We start from the raw sequence: 21,099 nt of genomic DNA on the forward strand, positions 1-21,099 counted from the left end.
CGCCCGGCCCATGATAAAGGATGAGCAGACATTGCTGTCATCGTCCCTGCTGGCTGCCAGCACTGTGCTCCAAGCTGGGAAGCCAGGCCTGAAGGCTCCAGGGTGAGCTGTCTCCAGGAGCCCTGCCCGCTCACCTTGATCATCTCCGCCACGTAACTCTCGGGCCCCGTGTACTCCGTGGAGTCCTTCACTTTCACCAGGACGATGAAGCACAGGTAATGCCACATGTTGTGTTCCTCCTTGATGTGCTCTTCAAATGTGACGGTCTTGTTGTCAAACTTGTCTCTTTCCAACCCTAAAAAGAGACAGACAGCCCCGAGTGAGTGGCCATGCTGCAGAAAAACCCATGAAGGCACTGCCCCAACAGAGGAGGTTGTGGGTTCACTCCTGCCTTTATCAAGAGTTGGGTTCTGTGGGCCTTACACACACATTCACTTTCGTATCCTAGCAGGAAAACACAGGCTGTGAGTCAGATGGACTTGGGCTGGATGTCCACCTCTGTCACTCACCAGTCAGTTTGGTCTCCAGTGTGCCTTAGCTACCTTGGCAGGGGATGGGAAGACACCGCCTAGGTTCCAAGAGCATGTGGGGGTTAATTGAGCATGAGTGTGACAGGCTCACACACAGTAGGCAACCAGTGAATGGGAGTCCCCTCTTCCAGGTAAATGCCAACATGTAGACATGTTACAAGGTTTTTGAGGAGGCAGAGTAAGGACAAAAGGAACTTTATGTGCATTTTGAACTCTAGCTGGTAGGTTTGTATTTTGCAGAGGTCTGGGTGAGTAATTCTGAAACTAGTTTCTGTGTATTCTTAGGTTGAGCAAACAAATACATGGTGACACTGGCAGCAGATATCTGACGGTTAGAGAAGTGTGGAGCACAGATGTGGGAAGGGAGAAAGGAGAAACCCTGCGATGGCGAACTGGAGTTAGAGGTCTGAGGATGACCTCATCCTTTTTCACATGTTTGTAAAAACAGATACAAAACTGTGTGCATACATGTACCCCTGAGATCTCTGCCCTCATTAGCCCTGGGAGCAGCGGCACACCAACAGGGATGAGCACACCCAGTGACCGGATCCTGGACTCTAAACATTCTCCACTGAACAGAACGAGGGCTCTTTGGAGAGATCGCTGATACCAGGACCAGGGCTGGGTGCGAGAAGGTACAAGGTGAGCTGCAGCCCGGAATGCCTCACGGTGCTAAAAACACTACGGAAGTCTGTAATAAACGATGGTGATGTGGCAAAGTACAGACAGCAGCTCTGAAGGAGCCCTCAAATCTGGGGCAATTTGAGCATCAAAAGAAATTATGACAGTAAAGGATTATCATCCACTGAATGAAATAAAAACGCAAGAATCCATGTTGTTACAAAGTACAAATATACGTGGAGAAAAGAGAAAGCTATTTCTTAAAAAGCCAATAAACAAATGTAGAAATAATAATAAAAATCATCATTTGGCAACCATCACAGTCACAGACTCAGGCAAAAACTGGATGTAGAAACTGATGAGTCAACATTTGGGAATTAATGTAATATTTATGTCATCTCAAAGGATCGCCCTATAAAATTGTTCTCAATGGTATAAAAGAAAAGAAAAGTAACTTCCGTGGAGAAACAGGGCCATTACCATCTTCACCAAGTGATCAACGTTAGTGTGACCAGTTAGAAGAGGAGCTGGCATCATGTACCTCCTGATATTCTGGAGAAGGAAATGGCAACCCATTCCAGTGTTCTTGCCTGGAGAATCCCATGGACAGAGGAGCCTGGCGGGCTACAGTCCACGGGGTTGCAAAAAGTCAGACACGACTGAGTAACTAACACCTCCTGATATTATGCACTGAGGAGAATACACTATTTCTTTGATGTTCCTATAAGAAATCCATAACAATCTCATCATGGGAAAACATCAGACAGTCCCAAACCAAGGGACATTGGATAAGATAACTGACTTAAATTCTTCAAAAATGTCAATGAACTCAACACACGACCTGGGACTTATCTTTGCAATAAAGGACATTATTAGGGTAAAGTGTGAACTTTGAATAGAATATGTAGATTAAGAGTGTGACATCCTTGCTAATTTCCCACTTTTCATAATTATATTGCATGTGTAAGAGAAGGTGCCTAGCTTTAGACATATATAGTATTGAAATAGAGATAAAGGGGCATCGTGTCAATCACTCTCAACCCGCTCAGAGAAACAGTGTGTGTGTGAATAAAGAAAATGATAGTAAACATATTAAAGTGTTACTTCAATATGTGGGGAATTGGGATGAAGAGTCCACAAAAATTCTTTGTACTATTCTTGTGACTTTTCTGAAACTCTGGAACTGTCGAAATGAAAAGGTTTAAATGGTTTTAAGGGGGCAAAAAGCTATGATCTTAATTTTTAAAATGGAAACATGATCACTACGAGTATACATACTGGTGAGAAATTTATGTATTTAGTAACCATTGATATATTAGGAACAATCCTGAAATGCCTACTTAGCTCCCAAATTCCTCCACGATTACTTTGCATTTCACAGGTATTTCCTTGGAGTCAGACTGACAATGATTTCTGTGGTACCCCATGCACCTCTCTTACATAGCAGTTTACTACTTATTCGTAGGTGTCTACACTGTGCAGGCTCTATGCTAGGACTGTTTCATAAACTACCTCAATTAAGTCCCAAGATAATGCAGAGAAGTCCATTGCTGTACCCATTTTACAGATGAGCAATAAAGGTTCAGAGAAGTGAAGTGACTGTACCATGGTTACACGGCTCTTAAGTGTCAGAGGCTTAATCAGAACACAAGTCTGACTCCCAAGCTCTGAGCATTTCCGCCATGTGCTCTAAGAGGGCTGTATTTCCACTGAAAACCTGACACCACCTGCAATGAAGACATCCACAGACTGGAGTGGAATGAAAGAGCTCCATTCTAATTACTTAGAATGGGAACGAGAGAGAGTCTGGCAGTGCAACCGCCAAAAGGCCCAAAGACACAGACATTTCAAATAATGCACAATGATGTTTCTACTACCCCAAACTTCATTTCTCACAACCAACCAGCAAGTGCTGGACTAACTCGCAGCACTCCAGATATTTCCCAGGAGAACAGAGCAGGAGGCCCACAGAGAGGCAAGGACAGGGACACGGGAGAAGACGCCCCTCCCACTGAGGGCCAGAGCACCCCATCCAACCCCCCAGCAAAAGCCACGTGCACCACTCACCGCAGATAAAGCATGTGGTCTTTAAGATCTCCTCTTTCTTCTGTTTTTCACTCCTCAGGTCGGCAAAGGTGTCAATGATGACCCCAAAAATCAGATTAAGGACAATGATGATGACCATGAAGAAGAACAAGAGGTCGTAGATCACTCGAGCAGCAAAGAGGGGCTCCTGGAAAAGAGGAGCGGGGATGGGAGGGGTAGGGATGGTGGGGATGTAGGTGGTGTAACCTGTCAGCAGGTACCTCCCTACCCAACCCCTGGGTCTGCAGACCTCCGGGCAGAGGAGGGGGACTGAATGCACCCCAATCAGATGTCCCAAGCCCGCTGGCTCACCTCACCCCCACCCCACTGGGCATCAAGCTGTAAAAGCCACAACCCCATCTCTTTTCACAACCCCTGGGTATACTGTGAGTTCTCCAAGTGTCATGTGGCACCTGCCCACTTCCTGGGATCTAAAGGGTTTGCAAATGTGTTCAGGAAGGCCAGACGGGTCTGAAGAAAAGAATCGTTTTAGCAGACGGAGGGGAGGGCGGAAGCTGCCCCTTTGCACGGCGGGGGGCTTCCGCCCAACATCACAGTCTGATGAGAACCAGAGCGAAAAGGAGCCCTGAGCAGCTGGCTCTGTGCGTCTACGCGTCACCGCTCTCGGCGCTGGCGCTGCCCCCGCGTCTGCAGTTTCCACTGGAGCCCACTGCGCTGTGCTCTCCCCGCCCCCCGCCCTTCCTCCCGCTGGGGCGCAGCTACCTCCTTGGACGGCTTCCTGAGCACATCGCCCACTCCGCCGCCGCTCCGCAGCCCGTGACTCAGCACCGTGACGATGCACATCAGCAGCGTCTCGCACGTGCGCTCTTTATCTTGCTCTGTCTCTTCTGCAGGGACCGGCTCTGCGAACACGGCAAGGCGGGAGAAACTGAGAACGTGAGCGGCAAGACAGGCCAGGATTTCCAGATCATGCTCCCTGAATGCCATCTCACCACCGGACAGACAGGAGCCGGACAGTGAAATAAAGGAATCAGGCGTCAAAGGCTCCCTTTGTCACCACTGTGTTCATCACTAAGCCCTGCTCATTTCTCAAGCCCAGAACTGCCCTTACCTCTATTCAATCTAAAATATTGTGCCCTTTTCAGATTTTCAACTCCAGTCCCAGCACTGAACAGACATTGCAACTTAGACAGCTGCTTATGCGTTTCACTAGTGATTCAGTGGTAAATAATCTGCCTGCCAATGCAGGAGACACGGGTTCTATCCTTGGGCTGGTAAGATCCGCTGGAGGAGGAAATGGGAAACCACTCCAGTATTCTTGCCTGGGAAGTCCATGGACAGAGGAGCCTGGTGGGCTACAGTCCATTGGGTCGCAAAGAGTCTCACAAAAGAATCTTAGCAACTACATAACAATTACAACAGCAACCTTTTACAAGTGGTCCTCTGGACAAATCGTTTTACACCTTAAATTGGAGACTGGTGTTGGAGTGCGGGGGGAATGTTTTGACTGGCTTGTTCTTTTCTCCAGCTGCAGCCAGAAGGGTCTTGCTAAAATACCAGTCTCATCCTATCACTCCCCTCAACAACTTGGATCAACCTTTGAGTAAGCTTTAACCTCCTCAGCCTGACCTGCAGACCCTTCATAATCTGGTCCTCTGTTGACTTCTCTGGCTTCATTTCTTCCTACTCTTCTTCCTGATGATCACTTCCCTAGTCATGCTGTATTCTACCTCCAAGGCAGAGTCAGACACGACTTAGGGACTAAACAACAACAATAGAACACAGCACAGTCCCAGGCAAATAGTGGGCACTCGGTAAATGCTGGCCCAATCAATTCAGCAGCTATTTTATTCGCCTGTAGACTTTCCCCCACTTCATTCCCCTCCTCTCCCTGCCTTGCATCTGCTTCCAATGTCACGTGCGTCCTAAGCCTTGTGGGGAGGCTGGCACTAACATGGGGCTTCAGGCTGCGAGGTCCTACCTTCTTTGGGTGCCGGAGAGGAGCAGTTCTCCCCCGTCTCCACCCTACACACGTCAGAATACAGGAACTCGCCTGCCAAACTCTCGCTGGCTTCTGGGAGAGAGAAGGCAATTTTATGATGAACAATCTGGCAGCATATGGTTAAAATGTTTGAAGTCCCAAATTCACGGCTGATTAAACAATTCTTTACATAAATAACACCCTCCAAATCCTGCCTATAAATCTGAAGCAGAGATGCAATTTACACTTTCGTTGGGTGATCTGGATGGGAAAAAAGCCAGAAATGTCAATTCCTGTAAGCTTACTAGAAATATCACACTTAAATAGCACCTCTCCAACTTTAAAGACAAACAGCTGAAACTCCCTGACAGATACTACCGAACACACAGACTCCAGTAAGATTTAGACCAAGTCTGCGTGAGAAGCAGGAATGGCATCAGATCAGTTTAGTTCAGAACCCTAAGATGGTTGGCAGTGAATGTCAACTTGGAGGCTGGGGTTACATGCCAAGAATGCAGCCTTTGGGAGGGAGAGAAAGGCTTGTCTGGCTTAGTCACAATTCTAGTTTGCTCCTTGGACTCAGGGCGCCTGGCTACCTGAATAGAAAAACCAGTAATATTTCACTTACTAGTGTCAAGTATTTTAATTAAGGGAAACGAGCACTTGGGGATCACTCAAGTGTATGATCACTGTCTCTCTCTCTCTCATAATAGGAAATCTCTTCTGGTTTTGCTATAAATTAAAATCATATGAGCTCAGTGTAAAACTTGCATATTGTAAAAAGGTCCAACAGACAGCCACTACTTATAGTTTGGAGGCATATTCTTCCATAGTTTAAAACATACATATGAGCTTTTTAGGGGCTTCCTAGATGGCATAGTGGTAAAATATCTGCCTGCCAATGCAGGAGATGCAAGAGACATGGGTTCAATCCCTGGGTCGGGAAGATCCCCTGCAGAAAGAAATGGCAATCCAGTCCAGTATTCTTGCCTGGCAAATCGCATGGACAGAGGAGCCTGGTGGGCTATAGTCCATGGGGTCACAGAAGAGTCAAACATGACAGCAGCTGAGCACAAGTGTGAGATCCTATTGTAGTTACTTTTCTGCAGTTTCCCACCATATCTTGGGTACTTCTCCATGAAGGTTTATAAAGACGTACCATATCCACAGGGTTCCCCACCCCATGGCTGAACCACACTCTAATGAAACACTCCCTTACATTGAGATTGCTTCCAATTTCAGACGGCAATGAACATCTGCTTCTACAATTCTATTTTTAAAGGATAAATTGCTAGAAATAGACTTACCAAGCCAAGGGATGCCTACTCCCATACTCTCAATATACACTGGTCAAACTTTTAAGAAGATGTCGCACAAGTTTAAAATAGAAATTCAGTAAATAAATGTAGCATCTGGACACTCACACTCAGCATCTGACATATCATATCACCCTTTGAATGCAGTGAAAACGAAGTCCTGTATTCAATTCACACTTTTGAGTGTTAGGGAAATACCTACACTGCCAAAGTCATCATTTTTAGTTTGGTTGTAGTCAGGAAACATTCTTTTAACATTAAAAAAAGATCAGAAGATCCAAACCCACCTGGAAGAGAGGTTTCATTGGGCAGCCTGTCTACTTCCAAGATGAAGTCATCTTTGAAGAAAAGGTAGCCCACTATTGAGAACAGGTAAACCAGGATCAAAGCCAGAACCGCCGTCAAGATGATGGACCGGCCGTTGCGAGTGACACTTTTAATGACATTGAGCAGAGTCTCTTCTCTGTACACTAAATCAAAAAGCTTTAAAAACAAAAAAAAGGATGACAAGGGGACAGTGTTAAGAAGCATCTCTATTAGACGGACATCGATGTCCCCTAAGCACAACTTGATTTATAAAGAACTTAACCCTTTGGCTAACTCAAAAGCATTCTACTCTAGGGAAGTTCAAGAGGGAGGGGACATATGTATACCTACGGCTGATTCGTGTTGATGTATGGCAGAAATCAACACAGGATTGTAAAGCAATTATCTTTCAATTAAAAATAAATAAATTTTAAAAAAGCATTATACTCTTTTCTTAATATGTTACACTTGCCCGTCTTAATAGTGAAAACCGAGATGGTAAAAACAAGGAGAAACAAATACGGAAGAGGAGGGTGGGAAACAATAGTGATTTCAAGTTGTCTACATACAGGTTCAAGGTCCTGGGACTAGACAAAACACAGGCCTGTACCGGGCAGCTGCAGAGGACAGGGAGAGGAAGGGGATGAGGTCCTGCTGTGTGTTCATTTAGGGTCATCTGATCGAGCTTCTGTTAAGGGTCAGCCACTCCGGATACAGGACTGCCCAAGTCCTGGTCCCTGACCGCAGGTCCATGAGCTGCTACGGGCCAGGCTGGGGGAGGGGGGGCGGACAGGGTCTTTGGAGGTGGACAGAGATTCAAACCTCAGTTCAACCACTTGCTGTCACTAGGACCAGCTACTAACCTCTTCTCTGGGAGCCTCAGTCTTGCCATTTGCAGAGTGGAAGAGACAGAGTTACCATGAAGAATAAAGAGACACTGTATATACAGTGCTTAGCATACACCCATACTTATGTGCTAAGTACACAACCAACGGTAATCATTAATTTCCTGATGAAGAGCCTGGGCCAAGGCCACCCTGACAGACCTTGGCGGGGACACTGGTGGTGGTAACACACCAGGAAGCCTCACCGCCTCTCATCCCACTGGGAGGGGCTGAGACAACCTGCTGTTCACAACGTGCTCATAATCTCAGCTTGACCTCTGCCAAGGGGCCTGGGCTCGGCAAGAAGTTGGCTTCATGAGAAATGGAGGCCCCCCTAGGTACTTAGAGATATAGGAGACCAGTGGCTGGTTTTCTAAGAAGTACAATCTCAGATATTTGGCTGGAGAAATGGTGGGGAGCCAGGAGAGAAGGGCTGAATGGGGTTATTTTGGAGCTGGGAGCTAGTTTTAATATGGTCCTGCTGACGACATCCAATCTCTTCCTGAGAGTCCTGCCTCTACCACAGCTCCAGGGAATGAGTGCAGAGCCAAGGGAGTCCGGGGACAGGCATGTGAACTCTGTCTCTGCTTTTAATTTGTTGCAAGATGTTGATCAGGCTGTGAAACCTCCCTGGACCTCAGTTTCCACATCTGTGAAATCAGTGGACTGAACTAGCTGATCTCAGAGTCCCTTCCCATGCAGAATTTGACATCAGAGTTTATTTTCTGCTCGATTAGCCCTCTGCCTCCGGAAGGCCAGTCCGTGTCCTGAGGCCAGTTAAGGGCATTAGATAAAGGAGGACACTTAAAAGGAAGCAGAGAAGAGGCCTTAATTCAGATCTAAGAGTACAAAAGGCTAATGCTGCTGTTAATGCTGGTTAAATATTTTCTAGCAAGCCACTATGAAACAGCAAGAAAGAGCAACTTCAGACAACAAATGACACTTCTTTTTTGTGGGTAAGAACTGTAGAGGTTATACAGCCCCCAAATCACTGAAATAACAAGTGATTTTTTTTCTTTCCACTTATCTGTAATTTCTGATTTTAAAATAATAGCCATGCATTACTTTGTAATAAGGAAAAGCGTTCTTCTAACTAGAAAATTAGACAAGTTCAATGGAGGAGACTTCTGAAAACACAAAAAAAGCACAAAGGAAAAAGAAAAACAAAAAATGCTAATTATTCCAATATCTATAGCCATTTATTCAATAAGTTCTTTCCTTCTGGCCTTATTACAATTGAAAAAAATGTAACTTATGCAGATATATTTTTATAAAAGTATTATACCATAACCTGGCATATAGTCGGCTTGCTTCCTAAGAGAATCATGAACATTTTCAGGTTAAAAAAAAGATCACATATTTAAAGTACCTGCCCAGGTGACAGCCTGATTGAGAGACTCAGTATCTCTGGGAGAGTATGATCCAAATAGGAAGCCCAAAAATACTGGAATGGGTAGCCTATCCCTTCTCCAGCAGACCTTCCCGATCCAGGAATTGAACCAAGGTCTCCTGCATTGCAGGCAGATTCTTTACAGCTGAGCTACAAGGGAAGTCCCTAAAATAGTATCATTTTTTCAGATCTAAATGAATAAGTATTAACACAATTCTGGTTAACAATGAGCAGTGTTCTAATTTTCTGGAAATACCTTTTCTCTCTTCCTTCCGCATTCATTCATTTTATATTAGACATTATTTCAATATCATCCTGAGGTATTTATACTCTCTTTTTTAAAAATTTTATTTATTTTTTTCTAATTATTCTTATTAGTTGGAGGCTAATTACTTTACAATATTGTAGTAGTTTTGCCATACATTGACATGAATCAGCCATGGATTTATATGTGTTCCCCATCCTGAACTCCTCTCCCACCTCCCTCCCCATCCCATCCCTCTGGGTCATCCCAGTGCACCAGCCCTGAGCACCTGTCTCATGCATATACTCTCTTGAATTTGGGCAACAGAGTTGCTATCTATGTCTGTATTTAATAAAAAGAACAATTAGATCTATTTGGATTTTGGAGAGCTTTTTCATTTTATGCACATGGATCCTTACTAAGGCAAGTTTTACTTCATGATGTTTTTGTGAACAAAGCTACATAAGCTTTGCTTCTGTTATAATTATTCTGATTTCGACCTGAGGAAGAAAATCATAAAGTTCATGTTGGCTTCAAACACAAAAATGTTCACCTAATATTCCAGTGTATTGAAAAATCACTGTCTACTCAACCCTCATCTTTTTCTTTTTCAAACAGTGAAGATAGCTTCAATTCTATATCATTAAGAGTAATGCTGTGATGAACACCTCTGTATATACATGCCTCTATACTCCCCTATCCTGTTCTTTCTTTCCGTCAACTTTCTAAACATGGAATTGTTCGGTCAAATGTTATAACACACATGTTTTGCTGAAGGCTATGTCAATTTATCCCATCATGGGTACACCATGGGATCACACTGGTGTTTTCATCAGCATGTCACTGTTTGACATTAGAACACCTGCACACTTACTGACTATGCATTTCTCCTCCTGTTACCTGCCTGCCAATGAATTCTGCACACTCATCTCGGGATGTTAATAGTTTTCTAAAGACACGGCTTGAATGCGGCTGGGGACCGGGTTCAGCCAGTTTTGGGGTGAACTTCCATGAGACCACAGTCACTGGCTCTGCCTTTCTGCCCTGCTGGCAAGGAACATTCACAAGCCGGTGACATGCGGCTTTTTCCTGCTCCCGGTCTCCCTCCAGTTCCTTTCTCTCACAGGCTTTCCTCATTTGTGGAATAAAGTGTAGTTTCAGTCTTTTGCCTGTGGTTCTCAACAGACACGACAAATGCTGCTTTTGACACCAAAAGGAACACCTCACTTGATGTCCCAGAAAGTCGAGGCCCAGATGGTTTAGAAACCCCCAGGGCAGCACTGAGGAGCGGCATCCAGCCACGGTCTCGCTTGATCCTGCAGGCCCCTCTCAACGTGCACTGGGCCCAGGCAACATCGCAGCGAGCTCTGAGCGCCTCTGATCTTCCTGTGACAGCTGAGAGCCGGGAGCGCGGGCCTGCAGATGGCGCCGTGAAGTACCGCCTTCACAGAGGCAGCGACTTCTTCACAGGCCCGAATGAAAGGCAGCTCAGGGCCGGGCTCCAACCCTCAGACCCCGGAGTCAGCAGGGCCGCGGAGCTGTCGTCCCTCTGCCCCTGACTCGAGTGGGGCTCCGGGCAGGTGACCGGACTCACCAGGCCCAGCCTCGCCGGGGATCACATGCAGAGATCGCCCACCTCCGAGGCAGACCCACCCGTGAGAGGGGACGGAAGGAGCCCACGGGGCATGTCAGTAACTGACAGTAATGGCTCTTTTCTACACTGTGAGGCCCGGGAGGGCTGGGACAACACTGCCCAGGCTCACTGCGACACCCCCTGGCTTCTGACAACAGGCAGTACTGCCAGTGAACAAAAGAGGAGGACTTTTCCATGAACAAAGAGGAAACGGACCCTAACCCTAATAATAATTTTCCATCAACCAATACATTTTAATGTTAGTTATTAATTTCACCCTCAAACAGCAGACAGTAGCAAGAATCACCCTCTCCTTGGGCGACATGGCATTTCTGAAGGGGACTCTCCAATCTCACGGGTGAGACCCCCTCAGCAGGGATGGCAGAGGCCCCCGACTCAACCCTGCCTCTTTTGCTCAGAGAGGCCAGGCATTTGTTGGGTTCTGAACCTGAGTCTCCCAGATTCACAAGCTAGAACCCCCTCCACGGATTACTGTGTGAGACAAAAAGACTTAGAAATATACACAGAACTCTAAAGGCCTCTGATAGACAGTGACCAAAATAGGACACCTAATGGGATCACAAGTGGATCCAGAGACCTCTTTGCCTAAAACCTCAAAGTCTGGTCAGACCTATTTTTAAAAAGAAGGGAAAGAATCCATATCTCTGTCTGCTAGCATGCACCGCTAATGGAAGGGGCAAGTCCTGGCGGTCTTTACGGTGTTTGGATGGGAGAAGGGATGACAGAGACAGTAATAATCGCCCTGGCTCAGCATTTCTGTTGTGGGGCTAGTCTCAGACTGACATGTGCAGTAGTGGAGAATCCCCATGACGGCCCTGTGGGGAAATGGACTGTTCTCCCCATTTCGTAGATGGGAGCAGCACAGAGCAGTTAGGCCACCAGCCTGGAGACCACGTGGACTGCACCTCCTCAAAGTGCTTTCCTCGCTCTGCCTTCTTTTGTAAATAAGTCCCTCGTTTTTTGTTTTTTTGTTTTTTTAAATCTCACCACAGCTTGTAAGATCTTAGCTCCCCGACCAGGGATCAAAACTGCACCCCTGGAAGTGAAAGCACAGAGTTCTAACCACTGGACTGCCAGGGAATTCCCAAGTTCCTCATCTTTATTCAACACCTAGACTTTGAATATTTTTTATCCTCAGCAACATTTTAATATACTTCTTCTATTTCCTTTATGGATGGTTTTGCTGGCAGAAAGGTCAATTTTACCCTTCCTATCATTTGACGTAGGTACAAGGAAATGGTTTTTTATCTACAACTCCACAGTTCAAGATTCCCTGTAATGACAGGAGAATAAGCAGACAGTGGTCTGTCACTTAAAAACCTGCTCAGGAGGAAGATAATAGGGTCAAGACATTTAACCACTTGGCTCAGACTGGAGCATGAAAACTTCCGCTGAAAAGGTCTCCTGGATCCATAAATCTATCAAGTTCACTGTCATGGGGTCTTGGGTCTTTGAAAACAGCTCCTGCTCTTGTTGTTACTACATGTTTTCACTGGAAGATGGATCCCATGAGAACTATCAGAAGGTGACAGTCACACAAACATTCTCTTGGTAAGTGCTGGCTGAGCCCAAGAAATAAAGAAAAACAAAGGGGTGGGGCCGGTGTGTGGAGGCAACATCTCCTGCCAGGCTGCGGGCATCGTCTATCACTGTAAAGTAACAGGCTGGGCGTGCACGCAGGCAGTGTGATCACACACACCCTGGGCTGCTTCTAGCCAGACCTCCTCTTGGGAGTAGCTTTCCTTTCCTCATGCCCCAAACACTGCACCCAGGGGCCTACTGCCTCTTTAGACCAGGCACACCAGTCACCGTGAAAAGCAGCGATCTGTGATGAGAAGGAAGAACAGAGCATGCTCTCTTAGTTTCCTGCATGTAAAATCTTTCAACACCAGTAACTCACCAGCAAACTGTAGAAGAATTCATGGACGAAGAGCCCCATGGCGCAGATCAGCAGGTATAGCAGATGATAAAGGAACTCGACATCCAGAACCATGGCCCGGTAGCCTCTGGTGAATGTCCCACAGTTGCCCACAAAGCTCATCAGAAAAATGATTTTATTGCAGACCTGAGAACAATGACAGCCACAGTGACAGGAGCACAGACCAAGTCAAACCTGAGACTCTTGGTGAGAACTGACAGTGACCCGCCCCCAACCATCTTTCGGCGCCTCTGCCCCAAACAGAAGCTTCCTTTTGCACCAAGTGCCCACCGGATGCACCAAGAATGGTTCTGTGGATCTCAGTCATTTCATTACTTTGCTTTTCAGGCATACTGCAAGTTAATGTGACAGTCAGGTACCTCCATGTGCAACGCTAATCAAGTGGCATTTGTATATGACAAAAACAAAATTTGCACATACTGAAATTATGATTTTCAAGATGAGATATGAATCATTTCTAACATTCTAACGTGAGTTAGTCAAACACAGAAGTCACCTCAATCCACGAACCCTGTGATTAGCATGATTAAAAGTGTTTTCTGAATTCCTGTTACATTTTAGGCATTAGAGTGTTGCAATCTAATGAGAAGCATCCAGCTCTTGTTATCCACTGCTCCTAATTCTATATGGAAAAACAGCTTTCTTGGGGTGGTAGGGGAAATAGGGGACTAGGAGAGTTCTAGTCCCCTGCCCCCCTTTCCGGAAATAACTTCTATTTTACCTCTGGGGATCCATTCCTTCCTTTGTATTGGTCCTTGAGGTCTGAGTGGGGCTCCATCCTGGCCAATCAGAATACTGTATTGCCCTGGCAACAATGATTGGCTCAGAGATGGGCATGTGACCAGGAGTCAATGACACCCCTTGAGATCTCTGCTGGGACTGCAGCTAAGACAATTTTGCTCTTTATCCCTGACCTTGAACCTGAGAGAAAGTGAGCTCTGAGGCTGCTGGCATCCATTCTGCATTGTCACAGAGCCCGAGGGGACCAGCACTGCAGAAGCAAACAAGAGGAACTGAGTCCTTATGCTATCGTCTGGGCTCCTGGATTCAGCTACACCTGAAGCCAGCCTCTTCATTCTCAGTCACATTTTCTTCTTTGCTTATTAGCATGGAGTAGGTTTTCTGACCCTTGCAACTGAAAGCTGACCTACTGTCTAAGATAGTCCCACCTCTGATAGAAATCCCAAGCTTGCAAGTCTGCCTTTAGCAACACGTTGCTAGGAAAACCTAAGTCAGGAGAAAGCCAGAGAGAATGCGCTTTGGCTGCACTTTGTAAAACCATGTCCTGCCACCCGAGCTAGCTTGGCCACAGGTGCTGGGGAAACGCTGCCAGTTAATCTGGTGGGTCAGTGCAAGTGAGCTTCTCGGCAATCAGATAAGGGAGGAAGCCAACACCCATGGAGAAGGTTCGGCTTTCTCAGACAGGCTCGACTTTCAATCCACCAGGTCTCTCTTTCCTTAATATTCTAAACTTTGCCAGTGTCAGATCTTTTTTAGGGTGAGAAAACATCATTGATTCTGAATGAACTGTGCTGAGGTTTCCAAGAGAGGAAAAAAAGGCCATGCTCTGGTTGGCATTCCAGGACCTCCAGCATGTCATGCCCTACAATCTTAACAACGGAGCAATCTGCTTTACCTCAATCTGCTCTCCTCTTTAACTTCTGCCCAGTTTTCTCACAGCTACTTTTCCTTCTCCCATTGCTCCATGTAAGTATTCTTTTTTTTTTAAATCCCCTCTAAATAACTGTTTATTGTTTTAGTTCTCCCCCCGGGGCTAATGTTATTATGAATGGTCATCAATTATCCACAGAATCTTTCTCCCAACTGATTTATGTTACAGAAGAGAAAACTCTGGAATGACTAAAGGCCAGAGAAACCAAAGAATTAACTCACAGAAGACAACCTCTGAAATAATGTTTTTTCCTTCTATTTGTGTCTTCTGTATTTGTTTCTTAAGAAACTTCTGCTCACTGCAGGTGAAGCCTGCATTCCCTCCTTCAGCACTTAAGTGTCTCTCTCACCCTGGTCATGCATTTCTAAATGCCAGGCCTAACATGAATAGCTTGTCTTGTCACCTCAAGTCAAGTCACTCAACAACTCAGGTCTATCTGCACCCTGAAAACCAGGTCTTGCATGACTTCAGTGTAGCTGGCTGAATTATTCCTCTCCAAGTCTTCCGTGACTGAAAATTTGCAGTTTTCTTGCCTGCTTCACCACCCAGTGAAGACAGGAATACCTTCGCTGCCTAGAAAAAAGGACCCAGATGAAGCCGCGCACCGTTTTCAGGCGTAAAGCTCAGACCCTATGCCCACCATGTGTTACCATTTCCTCCAAAGCTCTGACATCTGTATCTTCGTTCTCCACTATGACCAAGAGGCAGGCTTGTCTCCTGTAGGGGGACATGGCCCCCTAAGGGGTCCCCCTGCCTCCAGTCCCCCCACCTCAAATCCATATATATAATATTCACGCCACTACCAAGGGAATTTTCTCCCCAATACTTTGCTTATACCACCTCTCTGCTCAAAAACCCTGAGTCAGGGACCTTCCTGGTGGTCCAGTGGTCAGGACTTCACCTTCTAATGCAACGGGTGCGGATGTGATCCCTGGCCAGGGAGCTAAGATCCTACATGTCTCTCGGCCAAAAGACCAAAATATAAAACAGAAACTGTGTTGTGGTAAATTCAATAAAGACTTTGCAGATGTTCCACATTGGAAAAAAATCTTTAAAACAAAACCAAAAAGCCCTGAGTCACTTACCAGTATTGGGAATAGAATTTCCCAACCTATACTCCATATGACACTAATTCCAAGTTACACTTTACAAAACACATGGGCAAATAAGTCTGGGAAATATGAAGACCTGGTATTCCCTTCTTAGAGATTCATCATGCGTTAAAGTGAAAGTTGCTCAGTCATGTCCGACTCTTTGCAACTCCATGGACTATACAGTCCATGGAATTCTCCAGGCCAGAATACTGGAGTAGGTAGCCTTTCCCTTCTCCAGGGGATCTTCCTGACCCCAGAATTGAACCGGGGTCTCCTGCATTGCAGGCGGATTCTTTACCAGCTGAGCTATGAGGGAAGCCCTCATGCGTTATCAGTAGGTTAAAGTCTCAGGAATCTTTCAGTAAAAAACCTTGCATTTTCCTTGACCCAGCATTTCCCACATTAATTTGACTAAGGATGTCCCTTTTCACCCAAGATTTATCAAATTAGGACAGGCCCACCTGGAGGATGGAGCCCCAGTGGGTTTTCCTAAAGTTCGGGTTCAGGTTCCTTGTCCAGAATCAGGCCCTGTACTTCAGTACATGAACCACTGAGGAGGCGAAACTCAACTGTTGGCTATCCCTTGAGAAGGTCTGGGCTTTCCTGGCTGCTTCCACCAGTGGGGAGAATGCTCCTCCCAGTCCCTGCCTCCTGGCCTGATGGTTTCCATTCTTTGAGACAAAACTTCAATCCCGCCTCCTCCCCTTAAGCGTGTCAGCTTGAAGTCGCTTCTTGTCCTCTCACACCCTTACTGCCTCTGCCATCTGTCCCCATCTGGGGACATTTATCATTGCCCTAAATTACAGCGTTAACCTATTTTGCAATATCACTTCCATTTTTATGCAGTGACTTCAGCTTCCTTATATGCTCAGGGCAGAAACCTCTGGAAAGTGGTTTTAGATGCCCACAGGTCCCAACTTGTTCCTTCTTTTTGGCAGGAAACCTCTCTAATTTATGGCTTGGTATCAGTCATGTCCATTTCCTAAGAATTCCACAGAGGGAGTCGGTGTCCACTCTTGCACGCTGGAAGCACCCTGGAAGCTTTGGAAGCACTGAAGCGGCACTTCTAAACGTCCCTACTGACTTTGCGGTAACCCTCCTTCTGACCTCTGGCTTCTCTTCTGACTGCTCCACCTGCTCCCTCTCTCTGAACAGTCCCTCTTGCCTCTCTGCTCTGTCTCTGTGGTCCTCACCGGAAATGGGGGCTGTGTTCACATGCAGTCATTTGACTTCCTGACTAGAACCTCTCGTCCTAGCACACCTAGGACCCGATGGGCACGATGAACGCAAATCTCAGCATCTCTCTCCCTTTGCTTAATTCCGAGAGAAATGTTCCCTGACAGTGAGACTGCCAGTGTCCACAGAGCACATGAAGGGGTCCGCTGTCCCGTGAGCAGGTGAAGAGGGAGATGGCCACCCGCAGCTCTCCTCTGCTGTTTTAACAGCTGACCCCAAGGATATATTTTTCTGCACTTAAGGCACAGGCCAAGATTCCAGGGAGAAGGGAAGGCACTCCTACTCAGATGGAAACAAACAAACAAACAAAAATGGCAATGAAGGGATTCACACTTACGTTGAAAGCTCCCAGAAGAAACAATGTGGGTTGCAGCCCGACGGAAAATATCAACCGGAGAATCGTGGAAGCGATTAAGGCCCGGATGCCGTGGGGCTTGGGGAGGGCGATGACGATGGCCAGAGAGATGAGCATGGCCGTCCACAGCAGCCCCGACCAGTGCGGCTCCAGGGTCCCTGCAACCAGGAGGCAGAGCTCTCAGAGATCAGGGCTTTCCCCTCACAGGGGACACACCGGAGCGGGTTCAGTGGCAATTGCTTCAACCAGCTCTCTGGGCTGCCTTGTCCCAGCCCTGACCTCCAGGTTTCTGCCCCAGACATAACCAGTCACGTGCATGTTGTCTTACCCCTAAGCCTTCGGCGTGTTCTTTCTCCCTGGGAAATTCTCTCCCTTTCCTATTCACCTGAGGTCTTAGCTTAGATGTCACCTCTTCCAGGGGGCTTCCCAGGTGGCACAAGTTGGTAAAGAACCCGCCTGCCAATGCAGGGAACATAAACAGACGTAGGTTCAATCCCTGTGTTGGGAAGATCCCCTGGAGGAGGGCATGGCAACCCCGTCCAGTATTCTTGCCTGGAGAATCTCCATGGACAGAGGAGCCTGGCAGGCTACAGTCTATGGGGTCGCAAAGAGTTGGACATGACTGAAGTGACTCAGCACGCACATAGGCACACACCTCTCACAGGAAGCCTCCCCCATCCCCTTTCTCCTCACAAAATAGGCCAGGTGCTGCTCCTTCTGTCTCTGACCCTCGGTATCCCTGCTCAGCCCTGTAGCAGTCAGTTACCCCCTCTTCCAAGCCCCATCCCCACTGGACTCCAACCTCCCCAAGGGAAGCACTGAGTACCCAGCAGGCACCCATCAAATAGGTTTGTTCCATAAGCAAAACTCATCCATGTGTCACACTTCACTCTTCAGGGAGGCGAACTGGGAGAACAGACTTCTAATTTCTATTAAAAGTATGCAAAGGAAAATTGCAGGTCCCCTGCCCGCATCAGATTTCAAGGGAAGGAGGAAAGCAACTTCCGTATCATTAGCATCATCCTACAATTAGATTATCCTTGTAGTCAAAGAGCTTATACCAGTTTCTGTCATCTCTTGCTATTGCAAGTTCTATTTAGAGTGTCCCACGAGACGGCTCGGTTATATAACATGAGCCAACAGGGCTAAAAATAAGGTTCTGTAAAACACTCATTAAAAAAAAAACACCCCTATTTCAAATGCTGTCACATTTTGAGTTTCCTTCAGATGTAAACAAGCAGCACTACATGATTAAGGCTGCTTATATAAAGGAGTTTCACTTCTCCAGAGCTGCCTGGATGGCAGCACCGCCTGGGAAAGCAACGTCCTTGCGGGTCCCAGGCTCTCCCACCAGCCTGTGGGTTGCCCTAGTTCATTCTGTCCACACCTGCCAAGACTCACCTTCTGAGAACTGTCCCCCGACCCCAGCCACCTGCCTCTTCCCTTTTGATATCTTTTGAAAGAAGAATCTGATCAGGGATGGGCACTGAAAGGCAGAAGCTTTTCAGAAATGCAGGAAGAAGTGGGTACGAGGGTCAGGTGTGTCCCTTCCTGTGCATTTAACAATTGTAGGATATGGTATCAAGGCCTTCATGTGGATGGTCATTTATTTTCTCCTCTTGGGCACTCTATGAGGGTACTATGATCACCTCCAATTTACCCCAGAGGAAATGGAGTCTTGGGTTACATACCTCACCTAAGGTGACACAGAATCTACCACGAATATACATGCCACCAGAGTTGATGGTCCTTAGTGAAAGTGAAGTGAATTCGCTCAGTCATGTCCGACTCTTTGTGGCCCCGTGGACTGTAGCCCACCAGGCTCCTCCATCCATGGGATTCTCCAGGCACGAATACTGGAGTACGTTGCCATTTCCTTCTCCAGGGGATTTTCCTGACCCAGGGATCGAACCCAGGTTTCCCGCATTGCAGGCAGACGCTTTAACCTCTGAGCCACAAGGGAAGCCCCAGTGATGGTCCTTAACCATCATTAAAAAAAAAAAAAAAATCCATCCATTTTAAGTGCATGACTGTGGGCAGTTTACACAGTCATCTAACCACATGTAACTGCTAACACAATTGAGACATAAACATCATATCACACTAAGAGGTTTCCTTGCGCCCTTGGCAGCTGACGCCTTGCCCCGTCTCCACTCCCAAGCAACACCTGATCTGCTTTCTACCACTGTAGCTTTGCATTTTCCAGAATTTCATAAAAACTGGAAAAATAATATTAGTAGGTGGTTTAAGAAAATTCTTTCACTTAGCAAAATTTTTAAGATTCGTTCATGTTATTGTGCATATTAATAGCTTGTTTTTTCTATTGCTGAGTAGTGGTCCATAACACGGACCATAACATGTAATTTATTTATCCGCTCAACAATTAATGAATAGTGGGGGTGTTTCCAGATTGAAGTTATGACGAAAGATGCTACTGGAAAACTTCAAGTACAAGTTCTGGGGTGGGGATATGCTTTCAATTTCTCTTGGACAAAAACATGGAAATAGATATGAGAACCCTAAGGATATATTTAACTTTAGAAGACCTAACCATACTATTTTTCAAACTGATGCTACACTTTCCCTTTTCATCACTAACATATGGGAGTTGCACTGTTCCAGATCGTCACCAATATTTGGTACTGTCAGTCATTCTAATTTTAGCCATTCGAGTAGGTTTCTCTCGTAACATATCTTGGTGGTTTTCATTTGCATTTTTCTAATAACTACTGATGTTGAATATCTTCTTTTTTTTAAATATTTTTTTATGTTCTTATTGACCATTCATATATCCTTTTTTGTGTGAAATATCTGATCAAATCTTTTGCCTATTATTTTAATTGGCTAGTCTTTTTATTATTGGGTTATAAGAGTTCTTCCTATAGGCTAGATATAAGCCTTTTGTCTGACATGTTTTTTAAGTATTTTTGCCCAGCTTGTGGCTTACCTTTCATTTTCTTAAGCACTTAATCATCATCTTAAACTACCTCTTAACATCTCAGTATAATAAATGTGACCAGTACAACACATGTACCCAAATCCTGAAAGAGACAATATAAAAAATCTGCTGTTTTCCCACTAAAAAAGCAGAGTTAAAAATCACTGCTAGATATGTAAAATAAATAGCTAGTGGGAAGCTACTGTGTAACACAGGGAGCTAAACTTGGTGCTCTGTGATGACCTAGGCATGGGTAACGGAATTGGGGAGGGTAGGAGGGAGACCCAAGAGGAAGGGGATTTATGTACACATATGGCTGATTCATGAGGTTGTACAGCAGAAATTAATACAACATTGTAAAGAAGTTATCCTCCAATTAAAAAAATTATTAGAAAAATATTAATGTTAGATTCCAAAGAAACAATTATAGAAAGATTTCTTTGAGACAACTGGAGAAACACAAATGGGGACAGGCTATTTATTGTTTTATGATATATTGTTAGGTTTTTTAGATATGAGAATGCTATTGTGATTATACACATTTAAAAATATTCTCTGAAGTTAAGAGATGCACAGTGAAACAAGATGTCTAGACTTCTTGAAAATCTTGCAGAAAATACAGTAGGAGTATAAATAAAACAAAACAGGCAAAACGTTGTTAAAGCTGGGCCGATGGGTACATGGCAGTTTATTATATTCTTCTTTCCACTTGTGTACAGATTTGAAAATTCCAACAGTAAGAAAGTTTAAAAAGTAGTACTTTATGGGCTTTAATCACCATGGCATGCTTACAAATTCTTTAAGAATACTGAAGCTGCCAAATTTTCATGCTTTTTAAAGACTGTGTGACTCTCAGTTCTCAACTAAAGGGGAAAAAATACTTTTGAAAAGGA

General features: G+C 45.6%; 1 protein-coding gene across 7 annotated transcripts in view; it reads right to left on the bottom strand.

Annotated features, from left to right (window-relative positions):
- ITPR1 (inositol 1,4,5-trisphosphate receptor type 1) overlaps positions 1–21,099 on the bottom strand; it is a 345,839-nt gene that overhangs the window by 29,282 nt on the left and 295,458 nt on the right. For all 7 annotated transcript variants that reach the window (XM_043885522.1, XM_043885521.1, XM_043885519.1 and 4 more), the window contains 7 exons: positions 17,251–17,426; positions 12,873–13,037; positions 6,782–6,977; positions 5,179–5,271; positions 3,960–4,099; positions 3,219–3,384; positions 135–295 (listed from right to left, as the gene is read on the bottom strand). In XM_043885522.1, coding sequence (XP_043741457.1) covers positions 135–295; positions 3,219–3,384; positions 3,960–4,099; positions 5,179–5,271; positions 6,782–6,977; positions 12,873–13,037; positions 17,251–17,426 — 1,097 coding nt within the window. The remainder of the gene's footprint in view (positions 1–134; positions 296–3,218; positions 3,385–3,959; positions 4,100–5,178; positions 5,272–6,781; positions 6,978–12,872; positions 13,038–17,250; positions 17,427–21,099) is intronic.

The sequence above is a fragment of the Cervus elaphus genome, chromosome 24 (assembly GCF_910594005.1).
Source record: "Cervus elaphus chromosome 24, mCerEla1.1, whole genome shotgun sequence".
NCBI lineage: Eukaryota > Metazoa > Chordata > Mammalia > Artiodactyla > Cervidae > Cervus > Cervus elaphus.